General features: G+C 37.9%; 2 protein-coding genes across 2 annotated transcripts in view; one reads left to right on the top strand and one right to left on the bottom strand.

Annotated features, from left to right (window-relative positions):
- The first annotated feature begins 14,831 nt into the window (after positions 1 to 14,831).
- Positions 14,832 to 21,263, top strand: part of LOC103506680 (complex I intermediate-associated protein 30, mitochondrial) — a 29,350-nt gene continuing 22,918 nt past the window's right edge. The window contains exons 1-2 of the mRNA XM_026821668.1: positions 14,832 to 15,128; positions 16,539 to 16,658. Coding sequence (XP_026677469.1) covers positions 14,858 to 15,128; positions 16,539 to 16,658 — 391 coding nt within the window. The 5' untranslated portion in view covers positions 14,832 to 14,857. The remainder of the gene's footprint in view (positions 15,129 to 16,538; positions 16,659 to 21,263) is intronic.
- LOC103506675 lies at positions 18,626 to 20,234 on the bottom strand. Its single transcript, XM_008471068.3, has 2 exons — positions 19,718 to 20,234; positions 18,626 to 19,216 (listed from the first exon to the last, which is right to left on the bottom strand). Exon 2 carries the CDS (start codon positions 19,212 to 19,214, stop codon positions 18,783 to 18,785), a length of 432 nt encoding a protein of 143 aa, XP_008469290.1. The 5' UTR covers positions 19,215 to 19,216; positions 19,718 to 20,234; the 3' UTR covers positions 18,626 to 18,782.

Consider the following 21,263-nt stretch of genomic DNA (forward strand, 5'->3'; position numbering starts at 1 on the left):
AAAATTATCCAAGTCAGATATCGCTCTGTTTTGTCTCCAATGGCTGTTATAGGTTGACACGTAGAGAAATATTTCTTCATAAGACCTCAGGAGATTCCTGGAAACCTGAAACCTGACTCCGATGAAGATCTTAAGGCGAAGGCTCGATTTCTTGAAATGCTCACAAAAATAGAGGCAAAAACAAAGGACTACCCGGGCCTCAGGAGATTCCTGGAAACCTGACTCCGATGAAGATCTTAAGGCGAAGGCTCGATTTCTTGAAATGCTCACAAAAATAGAGGCAAAAACAAAGGACTACCCGCCGACATTGTACCATAAATCAAGAGATATTTTCTTTTTTATCAGGTACTCTTTAGTAGCAGATAAGAGATGATCAGTGGTGGAGCGTGCTTGTAGTACTAGGTTTCTGTATTACATTATTTATTGTGTAGTCATATCCATTAGTGCTAAAGTAGGTGGAACCAGAAGGGTGAATTTATGGCTTTGCGGCCAAAGAGTTCACAATTCACATGTTAATTTTTTACTGTTCCACAGTTACTCAGAAGTAGAACATTGGACTTGCAATCCGAGGGGCTGGGATTCAAGTCTCAGAAGCAACAAAAAATTTAGCCCTTCTGTATTACATTATTTATTTATTGTGTAGTCATATCCATTAGTGCTAAAGTAGGTGGAACCAGAAGGGTGAATTTATGGCTTTGCGGCCAAAGAGTTCACAATTCACATGTTAATTTTTTACTGTTCCACAGTTACTCAGAAGTAGAACATTGGACTTGCAATCCGAGGGGCTGGGATTCAAGTCTCAGAAGCAATGTCAATTTTTTGCTGTTCCACAGTTACTCAGAAGTAGAACATTGGACTTGCAATCCGAGGGGCTGGGATTCAAGTCTCAGAAGCAACAAAAAATTTAGCCTTATTTCAAAGTGGATATTTGTGAAAGCTTGAACCTTTTTATTGTGATTCAACGGTCTCTTTTCGATGTAAGCAAAAAACGAAAATTATTTAAAATTTTCCACCAGTCCCAATATATCCACCCGTACGTTTAAAATGACATTGATTTATCCCATCCTAATATAGGACCTCCACCACTACACATTACCAATGTGATGTAATTGTTTGATTTCGAGTATTATGTATTAGGTAGGTACTAAAGGTGAGAGTGAGTTTTTGGTCAGTGTCCGATCATTTTTTACAAATCTGGGAAAAATTTTCTGGAAAAAGATCCGTTTCCATCTTGTAAATAATTAATTCCAAATTTTCAAAAAAACACTACTTAAGTAATTCAAGGCTCTCACAGTTTGTTTAGGATGGCGCTAACTCTTTAGGTTCCAACTGCTAAAATATTTCAGCTAAAATAACGTGTATGCTAAAATATTTCAGCTTGCTATTACCAGTCCTATTAGCATAACTCATTTCAGCACCACTGCTAACTGACAAATAACTTCTTGTTTCAACGTATGTGTTTATTCTTCGCCAGACATGAGTGATATTTTGTGTTGAGGGAGTGGTTGTTAGAGAGAAGTTGCCTTCTGTATTCGGTTCCATAACCTGTTGTATTCACAAGTGTTCAGTAGACTTGTTTCCGTTAGTCGCCTAAAAGTAGCACTTGCAAATCGTCGCAGCACAGCCTTGGTCTCACTGACTCACACATTCTCTTACTGAGAGATCGCTTTGGATACTGAGAAATTTTATTTGTGGATCTCGGAGCACAGATGCTTTTAGGACTTGACTTGGGACTCGAACCACCAACATCCAGATTTAAAGTCCGTCGAATAATTGACAGAAAAATATTTATTTTCTTGTGATTATTCTTTGTTTGTATACTTTTCATTATTTCTTTATAAGTTTATTTTTTAAAGCCATTATGGCAGAAGTGTTAAGGTAGAAACACACTACCATCACGTCACGTGAGCTCATGAGAAGTCAGAAAGATGTAGTTCAAAGTTTTCCCATAATATTGTAGACAATTTCGTTCAGGACAGCCCACACTACCATCACGTGATGTGAAGTAACGTGATGGTAGTGAGTAGTGAGCTTCAACCTTTAGTTTATTCATATTGTTTCAAGACAACCGTATTGCTCAGAAGTAATCAGTCAATTTCTTTTCAGCATGTGTCATGTTAATTTCATCAATCTCCATCTCAGCGTTCACAAGTTATGTTATCGCGGATCAAGCAGAAGCAGAGATACAAATCAATCGGACATACAATTTAATATACAATCATTCAGTTGATTCTTGGAATTCATTTCGGACATTCATAAAGTGTTTTCAATCAAACCAGGGAAAGTGTTTTCTTCATAAAAATGTTGCACATATGTATGGAAATATTTTTCTTGAGATGTGTCCACACATAGTCGACGACTGGACACACCTTTAAATATGACTGTTGTAAATAATTATTTTCTTCGTAAATATGGCACTATGGTTGTTGTAAATATTTTCTTCGTAAATATGGCAATATGACTGTTGTAAACAATTAGTTGCTTCGTAAATATGGCAGTATGACTGTTCTGAGGTGTCTCCTCCACATTTGTGGATCTCGGGAAGTTACTTTCACAACTAACTTTAATTAAACTCGCATGAAGGGGTAAAACCTCATCAGAAGACATGAAGTTGCACGTGATTCACTCGGCCCCTTACTATTTTCCTTCGAGTTTATCTCATGTTGACTTTAAGTTGATCCAATTCGCGGCCTTTTTTGATACATCTACGCTTGCGCAGAAGCCCAAAGTGCATTTCAACATGAGACCGTAGACTACTGTACAGTTTAGACCGGCGTTGAAAAATTATGTACTACGAATAGACGTATTCCTGTTATCAGTATTGACTATTGACCATGAACTTGCTTCTAATATTTTTCTAATAGAAAGACAACCTTGATTAGTATGGAACTGTAGATGAGTCAACGGAAAATACTCTACCTTGAACGATCCAACAGAAAAACTTATCTCTACTTCAGAAAAACTAAATGGAGGGTGATTATTTGTAATGTAACAAAACAGCCACTACCTCCAAGCACTCCATAAAGATATGTACAAATTTCTTCTTGTGACCATTTCAAAATCAGGTCATTTATTTTAGATTTCATCACCATCTGTTAGGTTCTGTAACATTATCTAATACCAGGTGTGTTCTAAATCAATCAACCATCAGGCGCTTTCTGTCCCTAGAGGACAATTGAGAAGCTACTAATGATTCTTTTGAGGAGCAACCAGTTCGTAGATTCGTATAAACTTAACCCGACCTTTACGGCTGCTTGCCCCTACACCTGAATAGCAACCACTACCAGGTGTGTTCTAAGTCAATCAACCATCAGGCGCTTTCTGTCGTTAGAAGACAATTGAGAAGCTACTAGTGATTCTTTTGAGGAGCAACCAGTTCGTAGATTCGTATAAACTTAACCCGACCTTTACGGCTGCTTGCCCCTACACCTGAATAGCAACCAGTTGCTGCATTACTAGTGCAAAATGGTCTCACACACTTTCTAGTACAAATAAGGAAAGTGAAAATATCATCATTTTGCTCAAAATTGTGAAACTTCAACTCTATTGTTTTTTAGATTTCTACGTTTTCTTCTGGTGAATTTATTTTCACCTCTGGTTTGTTCACCACATTAAATTTATCTTCGTGAATATTTCCCAATTTCGTCCCTAATGACTTGATTATGTGTGCATTTCCTATCAGATTAGGGTCGTTACGTTGGATTGTTGCCAATTGTTGACTCGCTTCACTGGATTGTCTTCCAGCTTGACTGGAGTTGACATTGCAAAACATACATCCTCAGAACCCTGTCCCAAGCATTAGTATCGGAAATTGAATCTAAATAAATATATGATCTACTAACAATATTTGATAAGGAACTAGTAACTTAGCATTCATCTACATCTCTTGATATTCATGTATTATGGGTGTAGCAGTGTAGCACTCTTGTTCAAAGTGTTAAATATGCATTCTATCTTGAATCTACACTTGAAGTACTCTGACAAGTGTTTTAATATCCGTAACATACCTATGTAGTCTACTTTGCATGTGCTGCCTCGGAGTAATTTACTCTTTGTATGCTCTATTAAAGACACGTTTCTTATTAACATGTTTCTTGTCTTGTATCCTTCTTGTTCCTGTGTTGTCAAACAGACTATTTGACTTCGCTGTAGTTTGGTCAGACAATGTTTCACGGTTTAATAGATTTTTGAGATTATCTATACTTCTTTGACTGACATTGAGATTCGGTAGCAAAGATGTTAGTCTGGACCTTGTAGAATATTGTGTCTCTGGATCTCTCATTATCTTCTTTCATGCATTGTTTCGAGATCACAACAATTGAATGCTCTCATATTCATACATTTTTTCATGTGTGGTAGTATCATTATTTTTCAATTTTTAACACTAAAATGTAGATTGTTTGTAGTTTCTTCACTTTCATCTTTGATTTCACTTCAAAATACACAAGAATTTCGTACATGATGATGTGTAAAAACACTTGTAGCTTGTATAACATTCCCATGTCTTTTTGTGTGTACAATATTTCAAACCATATTTCATCACAATGCTGTCTTGTTTTGATGTCATTTTAGAAGACATTATGTCGCGTTGTTAATGTTGTATTGTGAAATACTGATTTCATGTCAACTTCTCGTGATGTGAACTGGAAATCGAAATCTCCCACGTTGCCATTCTTTGTGTCTATATGACCTCGTAATATGGTTGGTTCTACTTTTATTGAAGATGTTTTTTAGCCTCTCTTGTCTCCTTGAATGACATTTCCTATTCTTTCCACCATATCTTTTTTCCTTGTTTTATGTTAAGAAAGGTCCCTCATGAAAGATAGATATTTTGTGAAAGAAAATATTGCAAAGACGTTTGAAATTGGCAGGTCTCAGCTTTAGTTTCCTCCAGACATGTGTGCAAAAAAGACAGATGTTTTTCTCTCCTGTCCTATTTTTAATCGTGAAGGTTAAAAGGTGCTGTGATCCCTAGCGACATAATTGTCCCTTTTGATATCCTTCAGGACTCTGTTGATTTGACATTCATCTACGACGTTCATTTTTGACTCTTTTTATTTTATTATTCGACATTCATCTTATCTTCTGTAGAATCGAAACATATCCCCTGTTGAACTTTCGGTTGATTCTCCAATCGCGCAATATTTGTGTCCGTCCCTTTTTACGTCATTTGTCGTCAATGTTGTTAATTTGTTATATTCAAGAAAATCCGGGAAATTTTGAACACATTCACTCCTTAACCCTACATTTCCAACTTGATTTCCAAATATGCGAGTGTTTGTGTTTATTAAAGCTCTTTAATTTTCCATTTCTTCCTGACTAGTTTCTCCATTCTTGTAGCCAACCGTTGAGGTGGTTAACGCCTGAATATTCTGAAGACAGATTCAAAGAGTCTACTTCCTAAGTACATATCCCTATAATTTTGTTTGACAGTCATTTCATTTTCCTTTATACATTTTTCTACATTTTGTCTCAACCCTTCCCATTTGTTGAATTTAAATCCCTTCTTCAGTGGTTGTTCCAGGACGGTGATTTTCCTAAGCAGGGGTTGAATTCACGTTTTCTATTGTGACCGAGGTTTTTACATGTTAATTTTGAGCAGATGTTTCAGTAGGTTTGATTTAACACCTCGGGGGGATGTTGTTACCTGAAGCTAGATTTTTTTATAATTTAGGTATTTAAATTTCATATTTACAATACAGGCAATTGACAATATTGACATAAGATAATAACAACAGACTATTACATTAACATTAAAGCACTGGAGCTTCTGAAGTCAGCACTGTTAGCAAAGGTAAAATGATGTTTTAGTGGGATCGGTATCCTATAAGCAACGAAAATAGCCCATCACGCAGCACGCACTTACACATTTCCATAAGAATTTTCCATCCTAGTCGTGGTTTTGATAGTTTTCTTGAAAATGACATAATGCCTTGTAAATGTACTCATAGGCTGTATTTAATTATGAATCATAGCTCACTATTATCTACACACCATCAAACACATTTTACAAACATATTTTTTCGATAACAATGGGATATTGTGTCAAATTTTTTGGGTGTTTTCGTCATAAAAGCATGTACCTATTTTTAAAAATTTCAATTCCTTAATTCGGTCTTATCAGCATATTACTGTTTGGTTTCAACATCTCCCCTTTACAAATACAATTTTTTCTTTCATTTCGTCCGGCACACTTTTTGATTTAAGTAAACATGATTCTTCTAATACAAATTACAAAATCATTGAAACATAATCTGTTCTTACGAAGTCAGTACCATCGATTTGTTTGTTGACAATATTGCATTGTTTACATGAACAAATAAAAATAAAGTGCTTTGACTGGTGGTGTTAAAACGAGGCCGATTTTCTTTATACGTATGTCAAATGGCCTAGACCTATGATTCATCCAGATGAATATGGCAGCAAGGAGTCATCGACCCAAAATGAAAGAACCAATCAGAATACGAGAACTCCTTGCATTGTTGCAATTAAGGTAAAGGTCTATTTTTATAAACTCTCTCTTTTAAAAAGCAGAGGTAGCTTCGATCTGTATCTTTTCATTTCATAGTACTTAAGAATGTAATCTTTTTTGTCATTAATTACGAAAGCAATCATGTTTAATGCTAGCAGCTATGTTAAGCACTTAAAATTGCAATAAGGTCATCTATTTTAAAGGTTTTCAATATGTCTGTGCTACTGCTCCTGAAAGTACCAGGTTACTACATCAGATGTAATACATACATCATAATTATTACTTATTGCATCAGATTTCAGCCCATCAGTCCTTAATCTTACATTTGTCTAGCTCAAAATATCTAAGAACATGATGTATTTGTACTTTTTAATCCACTAATGTTCAATTGTCCGTAGAAATAGGTTTACCTATAACAATAATAATTAAAATATCGGTAAATTGAAAAGCATTACTTATTTTACTATTAATTTTAATTTTGTTTTCTACAGTGGATCAAACATGTTCCTTATAAACTCTTCAAATATTGTACGTTTTAGGTAGAATGGATATTTTTTTATTGTACATACCTACTTTCATCAATACATTCAATCATTAAATAATTCGCTTGTGTTCATGTTTTATACAAAAATCAACTTGATTGTCAATTAAATTTCCATTGTAATATTGTTATTTTTACACATTGAACTCAATAGTGTTCTGACGTTGTACTTATTGTAACCGGACCATCCGACCTTGTGTTCTTAGTTTTTCCGATCTGCCCCTTGACGTTTGAAAAGAGTTTCTAAACGTAAATGGATTGTCAAGAGAATTGGTTGAATCTTCTTGCGAGTTTGTCTTCTTCCAGTTTTATGGAAATAATGTACCTTATTTTAACCCCTTTGAAAGTCCATTTATGCAGACATTTTTCAAGTCCTAGAAAACCTTTTTTTGTTGTAAAAAAAAAAAAGCTAGCCCTAAATACCCACCCTGAACTCGATTTTCCATGTTCTAAATTTATGCAAAAACCAGGTGATTTTTTCCCTTTTTTCATTAATTGTATTTTTACAATTTTACTACTTTTACACAAATAAAATATTGTACGATTTTGTATTAAATGAAAACATTAACATTGTTGTTATTATTTTTGAAATTCTTACAAGATTAAAAAAAAATGCTGATCCGAATCTTCAAATTTCCGAACTCTGAACAAATCAGCCGGGTAGATAATTTTTCGAAGTATAGCCTCCAGGATCCAGGACATCCAGGTTCAATCCCTGCCTGGTGCTACATCAAAAAACGATGGGTATGTATATCAAAAACCAGTATCAAGAACCTGAGAACGTTGCGATATTGGACTGTAAGCATGGAATGAAATCTATAGTTATCCACCTACGCTACGGATACTATATCATAGCTATTATCTCGGTATGTACGATCATATCCCACATTCCATAGAGTAACTGACGCCAACTCGATACTCAAATCTGATATGTTCGTAACTATAATTTTATCGCTTCTCAGGTGTGTATGTAGGTTTATGGCCAGGATGTACAACATTAGCTTATCATGGCATGATACTCCACTCTTATAAAACATGGCGTGCGTTACTCCTACATTCTGATATAATAGTGCTTATTTCTACTGCTCGAATAGGACTGAAAAGTCCCTTTACTCCATCAATAGGTTACTAGTAGCTTTTCCACGAAAGTGTGGACTAATGAAAGAAAATCCACTTGCTTAGGGCAGCCATCTTGTAAACAAAAGTACCCAAACAAAACAAAAGTACCCTCTCTAAGGCTTAGGTGTTGGGGCAATGGTCCCACTACTCCTACATTCTGATATAATAGTGCTTATTTCTACAGCTCGAATAGGACTGAAAAGTCCCTTTACTCCTTCAATAGGTTACTAGTAGCTTTTCCACGAAAGTGTGGACTAATGAAAGAAAATCCACCTGCTTAGGGCAGCCATCTTGTAAACAAAAGTACCCAAACAAAACAAAAGTACCCTCTCTAAGGCTTAGGTGTTGGGGCAATGGTCCCAGCCCGTCTTGACCACTACACCACCGAGGCAGGTGGTGGTATGACCTAATCAACATCATCTGGACCGGGAGCTAGCGTATACAATATTTACTTCATGAAGTGAAAACATTTTAGACCTGTAAGTTTCGATCTGGAAAAGTGAGTAAATTACGTAGAAACTCGAAGTTCTATCGACCAAACCGGGTGTTTACTTATGGTACCTATGTATATTTCCAAGAGACCATGTTATCATGTAGGCGTAGGGTGATCTTGTTTTCGGATCGAATTCAGCTGATGGAGACCCCCGACTATTCTTAGGGTACCTACCTACTAGGTAGTAGGTACCCGGAAGAAGTAGATAATAACCAAATTGAAGACCTTTGTACACTTTGTAGAAAGATAGACATTAAAATACACGGACACCAAAATACACGAAGAACTTGATCCATTCAAAGGGACTGTAACCTTTTTTTCAGGAGATCTGAACCATCTGTTCGGACTGTGAAATCTTGGAAACATGAGAATATTGAGGAAGGTGTTGTGTTTCTTTAGCACATCCGGTTGCTCAGAGGCTATAGGTACATGCATAGGTTCAATAGTTAACCGAGGTAGCTACCTAGCTTAGGTGTAAGTTAGGTGCTTATAGGTGTGAAACACCTGAATATTGTATTTTAAACCTTGGTACCTACACCACGTTATAGAAATTTATGTACATGTAGGTTGGTAGTAATAATATCTATTTTCAGTTTCCTTTCCTTGAGGAAAGAGGAAGTAAAGTAATTTATTCTTAGCTTCAGCACGAAGGTTTTGGAAAAACCTACCCTACTAATCTACTCGTCCTCAAAGAAGGAGATTATTATTTAAATTAGTGGATGTGCCAAAAGCACTAAATTTTAAAAATCAGGCTGCGTCTTATAGACATTATGTCAAATCTAATGTAAGGCAAGAGAAGTCGATATTTACAGTGGATGTACCAAAAGCACCAGATTGTCTAACGTAGATGGAGAAAGAAAGTAGACCGTATAATTTTAGTGGATGTGTCAAAAGCACAAAAAATCGGCAAAATGAGCGTAAACAGAGAAATGAAGCTCGGTGTTTTGGCGTCTCCACTAATTGATGCAGCTTCAGCCTCACGCATCACCTTATACCATCCTCTCATTCCTCCCACAGTCTGAAGACAAAAATTCGAGCCGTTCTGTATAATCACAAGTATCTGAAGAGACCATAAAAACCTCTGCGTAAGATTTACCTCTAGGAAACCTCTAGCTCTAGGAAGCCTCTGGCTCTAGGAATAATTCAATGTACCAAGCACGCCACCGGTATTACAGGGGAACCCTAGCAGCAACTCAGAACCCCGAATTACTCCTCTTCTGGCTCCTGCATACGATGAACTATGAAATTCAAAATTACCATACGAACAACACAGGTAGAAGGTATCGTAGAGGCATGTTCGAGATAGGAGAAGGCAGAGTGCCTTTCGTAATGAATACCTGACGAGCTAGGGTTGGATGCGAAATGGTAAAAACTAATACTGAATTATTGAACCGTGCACTCTGGCGGACCTGCAGACAGCAAACGTTGAAGGAGTGGCCGTGGCCACGTACTGGAGACATGAGATTTGACAAAATGGTGATCCGGACACGGAAGTATTGACCAACTTTTTTTTTTTACTTTTCTTTGCGGTCTTTTCTTTTCCCCCGTGTCCAGTCATCCAGTACCTACTTAGCACTTTGACATACCAACAAGTCAAGAGAGCAGAAAAATAGACAGAAATGATTAGCTACGCCGACAAAATATTGCCATCTTTCCTTCAATTTCTAGCTTCTCATGCACCACGAGTTGCGTTACTAAGGTACTACAGTGCCACACGTATAACTTTCTTCCACCGTTACGTATACGTAACAGCAGGCGCCTATGGCTTAAGTAGAGTGGTTCAAAGAACAAAACCAATGTCCACAGTCCAATGTCACAAAAGATCTAACCAGGTCGCAGTGACCAAGGGCGTTTATTAAAGCCGATGGCCCTACCTTTACCAATGTCCACAGTCCACCCCTGGTCTCAGCTGGCAGAGAGACAGAGTCATTATAAATGAGGTTTTAGAAATTCCAAGAACCAAAGAACTGAAACATTCTTCATTGATACCAGCGAGGATACCTCACATGTTACAGAGAGATATACAGGTAACTTTTATAGGTATAGTATAGGTAGTTAGGTACCTTGTACCTTGGCAGTCAGGTGATTATTATTAGAACACACGGTCTGCACTCTAGTGGGTTCTAGTGCACTCTGGATTTCGAGTTTCCTGACCAGACTCGAATTTCGGAGGCAAACTTTGAGCCTCGGTGCATCTTATTATGATCCAGTAGCCACCAGTTCGAAGAAAGTCTGGACTAAGTTTATAGCGAGGAATGTGAGGGTATGTTTATGGATAAATTCGCTTCTCCGCCTTTTGAATAAAAGTGGGTCCAAACATAGTCGACCGGCCGTTGCGTCGATCAAAGAGTTGAAACGTCATCGAGACAGTGTGGACGGGTCAGTCCATGTCGATCGACGGCCGGTCGACCATGTGTGGACATGGACACACCAACACACCTTAAGATCAAAGTGTAGTTTGGACATGTTTCAATCGTCGATCGAATAAATGTGGACGCGAAAGCCTATCTCGTGACAACCAAGCCACTGAGGCAGTCTTACCCGGAATGTCCTCTTTCGGGTTCTCGTCATCCTGTTCTGGTCCTGATGAACTCCAGGGAACCCTAGCCTCCAGCCTCGTCTCCTAGCCCTGGTATCTTCTGGTATCCCAAGGACACATGAAAGCGAAGGAGGCAAGGGAGGGCGGTTGTGATCGTTGACTATTATTAGAAGGCGGGGGGCGGACCTCGAAACCAAAAAACCGGTCCTAATCTATCTCTAGATAGTTTCAAAGTGGATATTTGTGAAAGCTTGAACCTTTTTTTGTGATTCAACGGTCTCTTTTCGATGTAAGCAAAAAACGAAAATTATTTAAAATTATCCACCAGTCCCAATATATCCACCCGTACGTTTAAAATGACATTGATTTATCCCATCCTAATATAGGACCTCCACCACTACACATTACAAAAATGACTGTGTTATGATTATGAATATCATGACTGTATTCATGACTGTTCTCACCCTCTCTGTTTTGAAAGAAAGGAATTCCAAACGTAGTTATTTTTTTTTTTTCTTTCTTTTTTTTAGACCAAAGATGACAGGACGTTAGATGAGGTACCTGCTAGAATGCCTCGATCAAATAGGTAGGTAGGTATTAGGTATGTACCTAACTGTAAAGTCCCTAACCAAGAAGAGAGTGCAGATTGTTCAAATTATTATACTTGACATTAAATTCTTTTACTTTCTCCCGAATTTCAGTCATTTCTGTGGTTAGTTTCTCAGTGAATAAAACGGTCGCGTCACTTGAAATTCATGGAAATACGGTTTCTATACGAGATACTTCAGAGAATTAGGTATGTAGCAAGCTAGCAAGGTAGTGGAATTCCCACCTGTAATCAAAGGTAATGTGGCAGAATGAATCCTGGTATGTTACGTAAGGCGTTAAGGTTATAGCTTGAAATATTCTTGGAAGTCCAAAATGGGAACGGAGTTTTTTCAATGTCTAACTAAACTACTAAACGAATTGGAATATTACAGACGTCAATTGTGTTCACCCGAAGTCAGTTACTGGACTACCTACTGACCTCGAGTAATCCAGTCATAAGCCTTCTCACGAAGACCCAGCAATCTCTTTGAACGACTACCCAAGTAACCAAAATAGGATTCTATCCGGGTAGAACCCAGATAGAAACCGGGAGAAAAGAGGATAGGATCGGATTATCCGATCCCTGTATCGGATTCTATCCCGATTCTAGCCGGGTTATAGAAACCGGATAAATGTCCCTCTCCTAAACGAGATAGGTAGAATCCAGTTTCTACCCACTTAGAACCTATATCTGTAAAGTGAGATCTCTTTGAACAACTTCATGTAAAGCTATAAAGTTCAAAGAACCAAAGAGATAATAACATTCCTCACACTCTTTACAAAGTCTACAGATTCCTCTTCTCTTTTAATTCGTTTACTTTTTTTGTCTTTAGATTCTCACTATTGTTCGCCTGGAATTCCTCATGACATGTTCTCCATGTTCATGATATCATGAGGTCTGCCTGGTCTGTATTGAATGCAGCAAGTTCATGATCAACAACAGGGATGGAAAGTTCCTTATTATGCAGGACTGTAGAAGAAGGTGAGCCATGCTCACCTTGCTTCTATGGACGCCTCGCCCCTGATTGACATATTCCTTTGCCCCAGCAGTTTAGGTAAATAAGGTCTTAATGGTTCGAAAATCGAAATACAAAGTAATTTATGGAATACGACAGGACTAGGAGATCTTCTTTGAATTAAAATTAAAAAATCAGTACTAGAGAGTATAGGTACGAGTATCTTCCTAATAGTAAACCGTCTGCCTGCGTCGGTCCTAGAAAATTCTACCATTTCCGGGCGTGTAACAAGACCAAATTGTCAAATACTTTTTTCGTAGGTATAGGTACCTACATATGTATGTAGTTGAATAATTATTACTTATCCAGACGACCTCGCTATATCTAGTATTTTTCCCGTAGAAGTAGAATGTAAGTTTTGCCATGCCTGCTGTTCTCTTGTGGCAAAAACAATGAAGCTGGCTTTAATTTATACGCCCCGGAGATGTTAAGCAGATAATATGCCAGGCACATCCCAGCCTGGAGCTTTTCAACCATTCAAGGTTATTGAAACCATTAGCAGACTTGCGTACCTACTACCTACTGGCATGGCCGTAATACTCTTGTACCGCTTTATAAGTTTATACTTTAGAAATGGTTACACCCCCCCTCCCTATCTCGTAAATTGCATCATTTTGTATCAACTGATGCGTTGAGAGAAATACAATGGTCCTGACTCCAGACCATTGGAAACGATACCTAATACCTACCTAACAAGTACTATAATATGAATGAAATCAAATCTATCTACCTATAACCTATAGGTATAGGTCAAAGAAACGTGGAAATCAATAATCACTGAGTCGGAAATGGCGTAGGTTGATAGGCAGATAAGGCATAAGGTTTGCCAGGTGTGACATTGATAGAGAAGTAAGGTGGGTTATGCCTCCATTAGACATGGGTAAAAAGTGCAAGTACCTAGATACAGTCGAACCTGGATAAAGAGGAAAAAAATCGTGGTCCCTTCATTTTTGACCCAAAAACCTGGTTAAACAGCAAAATCGAGCCTCTGGCCCGAGTTTTACCCGGGCTGGAACAAGCCGAAGGTGATCTGAAAAGATGCTCTCCTCTTTTGCCCTTTTTAGACCGTAGGAGCTAGTAACCCCGCTTTATATTGTATGTTGATAAGGTATATCGGGGTTAAAGGTACTTTGCTCTTGCACGGAAAGGTTGAGTGCACCCCGAAATAGCCAGCAGCAAGTGATGTTCCCGACGGGCTAGCGGGCTACCGTCACCTGTCAAGATACATACCTTTAAAATCGGAGAAGTAACCATAAAATCGAATAATGTAGGTACTTAGAATCAAAAGTAATGTAGGTACGGACTACGGAGACTCAAATAATTTCAATGACACTTCCGAGGTAGGTATCTCCATTTTACACCAATAAAATTGGTAGAAAACCCAAACCTCCATGTCTTTCAGTTCGTACGAAGTACCCACAAGTGTACCTACACTGTGTACGAGTGTGTCATTGAACTTCGCGCAAGAAGTGGTCTTGGATACCTACGTACAGAATTACAAATACGTGAAGTACCTATACGTACAAAGTTACAATATCGTGTGACAAGATACCGTGATAGGTAACTTGTTCGGTTTGTCCGCAAGTTTCAAGCTCATCAGACACAGAACACATTTGCGGACTTTGCGGTCATCACACTTGACTTGCATTCGGGGAACCCGAGTTCAAATTCAGCTGATTGGTAAATTCGTAAGAAGGTAGAGAAGATATTTATCCTACTCTTACAAGAGAGCATTGGTTTCACGAATTCCTCATTGGAAAATCAACATGAAAATTAATTATTCATCCAATAATTCTAATTTTTTGAGTACCTAAAACATTTCTTTAGGAAAAAAAAAAAAAAAAAAAAAAACCAACCCCCCCAGGGGTTATCGCGAAAAATCTTGTCTCTGTCAAGCCCAAAGCAAAATGTTATCCACGAAACACTGCTCCCGACTATTTTCACCACTTGTGCAGCTCATACATCATGTACATACAAGCCCCCAATTATCAGTAACTTTCTATGAAAAAGATCCCAAGTATGGTTATGGGAAATTTGATCCCAATAAGAAATTGACAACAAATCTTGTCTCTGTCAAGCCCAAAGCAAAATGTTATCCACGAGACACTGCTCCCGACTATTTTCACCACTTGTGCAGCTCATACATCATGTCCATACAAGCCCCCAATTATCAGTAACTTTCTATGAAAAAGATCCCAAGTATGGTTATGGGAAATTTGATCCCAATAAGAAATTGACAATAAAAGAAAAGATACATATGTATAAAGAAGGCATTCAAGACTTGAAGTCAGAAGTGAAAATGTGGAAAGATGAAGTTCAAGACAAATTGTATATGGATCCAGTGGGTGATGTTTATCCAAGTAAGTAATACTACTTATATCATTTGATCCCCATAGTATAAATCTCTCTACTTGAGAAAGTTATGCAGTTGCAAAAGACATATCATTTGTTCCCCATAGTATAAATCTCTCTACTTGAGAAAGTTATGCCAGAATATTTATTTTGATTAACCTTGGCAGTATGTTGAGCACACAGAGAGAATTTGCTCATTAAATTATGGGTCTGGCCATTTGGGGTCCTGATAACAGGGTAGGTATACACAAAGATACACCATAAGTGTTTTTAGCTTTTGATTATTATGATAATCTCCATATCCCATCAGAAGTGTTTTTAACATACCTACATACATGTCATACATATCTACATCTATGGTTTTCACTGATTATTGTGATAACCCCCCTCATACTAGTATCAGGGCCGTTCTCCTAATCAGGCCCGGAGACTCGCTCGAAAAATGGACCCTTCCCCTTCTTCCTCATATAATTTCCACTAAAAGCACATTCCCATTTGTGGTTCGGACAAAAATCGTGTCGTGTATAGTGGGAACACTCTCATTGAAATTACATTGTCCACAGCCTACAGGGACGTTCGGGAAAAATCGGATGGGGGCAGACCTTAACAGGATGGGGACAGACCTTAACAGGAAAATACAGGAATACTACATAGATACTAACTACCCAGTTTTTGCTAAATTAGGTATCTACTCGTACCCAGCTTTTTTTCCAGGGCCCCTCGAGGAGCCTGGGGTAAATAGCCAACAGGACCCCGACCCCCCCCTCCCTGGAAACGGCCCTGTTTGGTGATTATGCCGGATGGGGACAGACCTTAACAGGATGGGGACAGACCTTAACAGGATGGGGACAGACCTTAACAGGGTGGGGACAGACCTTAACAGGGTGGGGACAGACCTTAACAGGAATACTACATAGATACATATATGTAGGTACTATCTACCCAGTTTTTTACTAAATTAGGTATCTACTCGTACCCAGCTTTTTTTTTCCAGGGCCCCTCGAGGAGCCAGGGGTAAATAGCAAATAGGACCCCCCCCCTAGGAACGACCCTCGACCCTGTTTGACATTCCATAAGTGATACCAGAATATTTATTTTGATTAACCTTGGCAGTATGTTGAGCACACAGAGAGAATTTGCTCATTAAATTATGGGTCTGGCCATTTGGGGTCCTTTGGCGTCTCTTTTTCTGAGCAATTTCAACAGTTCACTGAATCTCTGTAGTCTTCACAGACCATCCTTCTTCATCCTCTGTAATTCACTGAATACCATTTGGGGTCCTTTGGTGTCTCTTTTTCTGAGCAATTTCAACAGTTCACTGAATCTCTGTAGTCTTCACAGACCATCCTTCTTCATCCTCTGTAATTCACTGAATCACTAGTTTCTAGTTTTATTTTCCATTCTTATATTTCTTTCAGATGAAACAAAAGTCATCTGGAAGTTTAACGAGTCAACACTAGATGATTGGATAGTGACCACTGATAGTGATCACAACGAAGGTCTTTCTAAAGCCAGTCTAGCAGTGAGTACTCTTGGACATGGCTTCTACACTTAGATAATAATGAATTAGGTTTGATATCTATGATCTTACGATTCTATTTTCTTTAGGTTACCTACCTAGATATACCTGCTTAGATAATAATTAATATTATAGATTCTTGAGTGGAAGGTAACCACTAGGCTGAGGTTAACACCGGAGGCATTCTCTACCACCTAACACTTGGAGCTCCCATTATCATGTGGTCAAATTCTCACATAAATGAGGATGGAATTCTATGCCTTGGTTGGAATGAACCCACGCTCTCCTGTTTACCAAGCAAGCGTCTTGACAACTACGCCACCAAGGTAGGTCAATTTAACTCTGGATTATTCATAAAGCACTTTAAGCATAAGCATATTGGTATCTATCATTCCCAAGATAAAGTATATTAGGTAGGTACCTATATCTAATTATCTATTTCAAACAACTACCATCCTACCAACAGGACATACCCTATACCTGCCAACACCACTATAGTAGGTACCTATGAAGCGTAAATACGTAAATAGTGATTTAATAGTTTATCAATGATTGAGGTAGGTACAATCATAGACATCATAATTAATTATTGTACCTAAAGAAAATAGTATCGTAGGATCATAGACATACCTAGTGCCTAATTGTAATTACCTAATTATTATCTAAGTAGGTACCTATCTCAAGAAAACAGATTCGCAGGATCCATAGCGAATTATAGCGCATGATGAGTAGGTTCCTACTACCTACCTATAGCAGCAAAAGTACCTCGGTAGTAATCTAACAATAGTACAGGTAGGTAGGTACCTCGGTATACCTAGTAATCTAACAATGCAGTAGGTATGTAGGTACCTAGGTATAATTATCTGAAATCACCTGGATTTCAAACATCTTGCATGCAGTATGATACACATGTATAACTTTCTTCTTCTTCTTCTGTATGTCTCTTTTTCTCCTTTCAGATTCCCTTCTCCAAGTTCTTCTTGCAAAGCAAGGGCCGAATCCAGGACATCCAAAATCCATTGGACACCGACCGAATCTCTTCCATAGGTCTGTCTCTAGTTGATCAAAACAACGGTCCGTTTCAGTTGGAATTGGACTACATCGGTATAGAATATGACCCGAATCACACCGAAGAGTTTGCATATGAAATGTACCTGTTTGAGAACGAAGTGCGAGGCATCGTGAACTGGTAAATGGATTTGTCCTTCAGATATAGCGCCAGCCCAGTTAGCTTGGTTGGTAGCGCGTCTGCCTTGTAAACGCTAGGTCGCAGGTTCGATTCCCGCCCGGGGCGATTTTTACCCTAGACGAATGAGGTTTGTTCTCGCAACGACTGGCTTTGTTCTACCCTGTCTTTCCTTCTCTCTTCGCTTGCGGGACGATAACACCTTTTAAAAGAAAAAAATCATGAAGTCCTTTTTTCACTTGAGACATCTGATGGAAATTTTGACAGAAAAAATAATAATAATAATAAATAAGAAAGCATGGGGAAAAGTTTCTAGAATATATTGGTATGTTTATATGTAATATGTACGTTAAAATATACATAGAATTTATTTTCCTGTTGATTGTACAATAGCAATAAATATGAAAGTAGAAATACCTACTCATTCGACCTATCAAGTATAATTTATTCATTGTATTCATTTCATCACAGCGCTAAGTAAGACCATCTTTTTCCGCCTTTCCTTGCCAAGCAGTAGTCAGTGAATTCGATTTCCAAAGCCAATAAAAATTTTCACTTGTAATTCGACAGTTAAAAAGCAACTCCTCGTGATTTTTGGGAGATCGGCCAAAAGCAACGTCTACACTATTATCATGCAATGTCGAAACGTCTCGTTGAAAAAGAAACGTTAAAACTTCTTTTTTAACCCACCAAAGGCTAAGGCTTTCCTACTTTTTATTCTGGCATAAAGGGTATTTTCTATTAGATATGGGTTTCATAATATCGAAGCTGCTAAGGTAACTAAGTACTAGAGACATGTTGAGCCGTTAATGTTATGTCTTTGTCCTCCATTACAACATTGAGGTTACCATTATTGTGATGACCAAGAAAGATGTTTTAAAGTTTTTTTTTTTCTTTTTTTTTTTCAATAGGTAGGTATTATGTTAAAACATTTGCAAAAGTATCAAGTTGTTTTATTTAAGTAGTGAGGGCCTGATGAAGACTTACTTCAATGACTTCCTCCATCTTCTCTTTCATTTTCACTTTTGTCTCCTTGATATCACTCAAAATTAATTTTCCTTGTGTCTTAATTTTAAGGCCAGTTGTTTTAATCTTCTCCTGCTTTGCATGTAACACATCTTTGTATTTCTGATGTGTGAATGAAGATTTCTTGTTGTATTTTGAACAATGGTGGATGTGATCATTTCCAAATTTATCACCATTGTTACTTTTGTTGCTAAAGTATGGTATGCATGCTAATGAGAAGTGATGATTTAAATGATTGTTCTGCTTCTTGAATAACCATTTAAATGGTCTTGATTTAATGTGATAATGGAAATATTTGAAACTGTAACATTGATGCAAACATTTTGGGTGATACAGTTTGAGACAAGAGATATACAGGGCCATTTCTGAAACACAAATCAATTTAGGAATGCAATAAATAAACAAAACAGAAAACAAAAGATTCTAAGGAACTAATACTTGGATTCAGGTCTACCATCTTGTGTTTCTGTTTGTTAATCTTAGTAATGCTCAGAGACAGACCATATTTTGTTGTGAAATAAATAAATAAAAAAGACTATTTCTCAACAGGCTGTAGACAAGGGTTGGGTTGTGAGCTTGTAGGTGTAAGTATGCCCTTTTTTTAATGAGTTCAGTCCACTGAAGAAAATACATAGTGTCCACAAACATTTAATTCTCATCTTTATATGATAATGCTTTGAAAGTGCACTAGGAAATAACCTGTTTCACCTTGGTTGTTAACAAAGCTTTTTTTGAGGGTTGGGCTATTTATTTCATATTTTCATTTCTTGTTTATAAAGAAGAGGAACTGAAAAACCAAAAAGAACCTAACAGGAGCAATAGGAACACATTTCTAGCCAGGCCAAAATAAAACATCCCTAACTTACCTAGTTCTCCGACTTGTAGTTTTCCATCAAATCATTTTTTTTATTTCTAACATTACTAACATTAGTACTTGGAAGAAAATAGAAGCATGTGCCGATCAATTCAATTTCCTCTTTAAAGTCTTTTATAAATTAGGTAGGTGGGTGGGTATAATAATTATTGCCTGTAATTAATTTAAGAAAGGAATCCTTTATCTCTTATCAGTCTTATCTCTACTTCGTTTTATCAGTCCTAAGCTCCTGACTCCTGAGTCCATCACAAAACTCATGTTTAAAATAAAACCAATGTTGCCATATGAAAAATAAAATAGTCTGGGTTATGCGATGTTGCCAGAGTTCAGACCCAGAGGCGCATTAAGGTGCGTCCACAGTTTAGTCGACTGATTGAAAACGACATGACATCGATACCGCCTGACCGGCCTGACACACTTCCACATTACCTACGTATAAACTTTTTTTTTTTCAGGAGATTTGATAGAGGTTCCGAGAACGAAAGTTATCTCTTCAGGTTAAAATCCGCCCCGGGCGGGAATCGAACCCGCGGCCTAGCGCTTACAAGGCAGACGCGCTGCCAACCAAGCTAACTAGGCTGACCTATAAGCTTTATTTAATACCCGGGTAAATACCCAATTTTTATTTACCCACCTAGTGGGTATTTACCCACGACCCATCACTAGCTGTAACTACACTTTGGTCACTAAATCTCCTTCTTTATAAGCCTTGTACTCCCACCAAAGAGGTTTGATAGATGAAACAGTAATAACCCAAATTTCAAGAGAGGACAGGATAGGAGAAAGCTTGTCTGAGAATAAACGGGTGGGATTCAAGCCTCTGCAACCTAGCACTTACGAGGAATAGGAACACTACCTCAATTACCTACCTTACCTTGCTTCTTAGGGTTTATACCTAGGGCTCTCCTCTTACTGGTTTAGGGAGGGACACGTATCTCACATAAAATCCAGCTCCTACTAGTAGTGAATCCCTCAAGATTATCAGACCAGTGAGGTATACTGAAACACAATGATAAAATTAATGTCAGCCAACTGGTTAAGGTCCTGGTCCTGGGTTCAATGCCTACTATTGGTTGCATTCAGCCTTGTGAGGACAACCATGTAGCAATTTTAATCAACCAGTGGCAGAATGGGGCACAACCAAATGAAATTTTTTTTCGAGATAGAGTCCTATTCCGATGTAAAAGTACCCAAAAAGTGCATTGGCGCACTCAAGTACAGCTGATCAGGTCTACGTGATAGTGAATGGCTGGCCTTAGAATCTAACCTGATTCCTCTCAGCTTAAGTCCATACACAAAAAGCCCACTCCGAGGCTTAGGTGTAGTACCTACCTACCTACAGAAATCAAGAAAATGGTTTGATGAAATTTTTTAAGCAGGTAGGTACCGTACCTACATACTCCACACAGACAATAATATTATAATTTTTTAGGGGGTTTTATCTCTTTTCCTATATTAAATTTGTATAAACACCGTTCTTAGACCGGATATTCCCATGGGATTTGGGATATTCAATGATCCTCTGAGACCTGGAAAAT

This window comes from Diaphorina citri, unplaced genomic scaffold (genome assembly GCF_000475195.1).
Source record: "Diaphorina citri unplaced genomic scaffold, Diaci psyllid genome assembly version 1.1 scaffold254, whole genome shotgun sequence".
NCBI lineage: Eukaryota > Metazoa > Arthropoda > Insecta > Hemiptera > Psyllidae > Diaphorina > Diaphorina citri.

Coding starts and splice junctions, on each gene's coding strand:
- LOC103506675 (XM_008471068.3), bottom strand. CDS start 19,214: ATGGCCCTGTATATCTCTTGTCTCAAACTGTATCACCCAAAATGTTTG.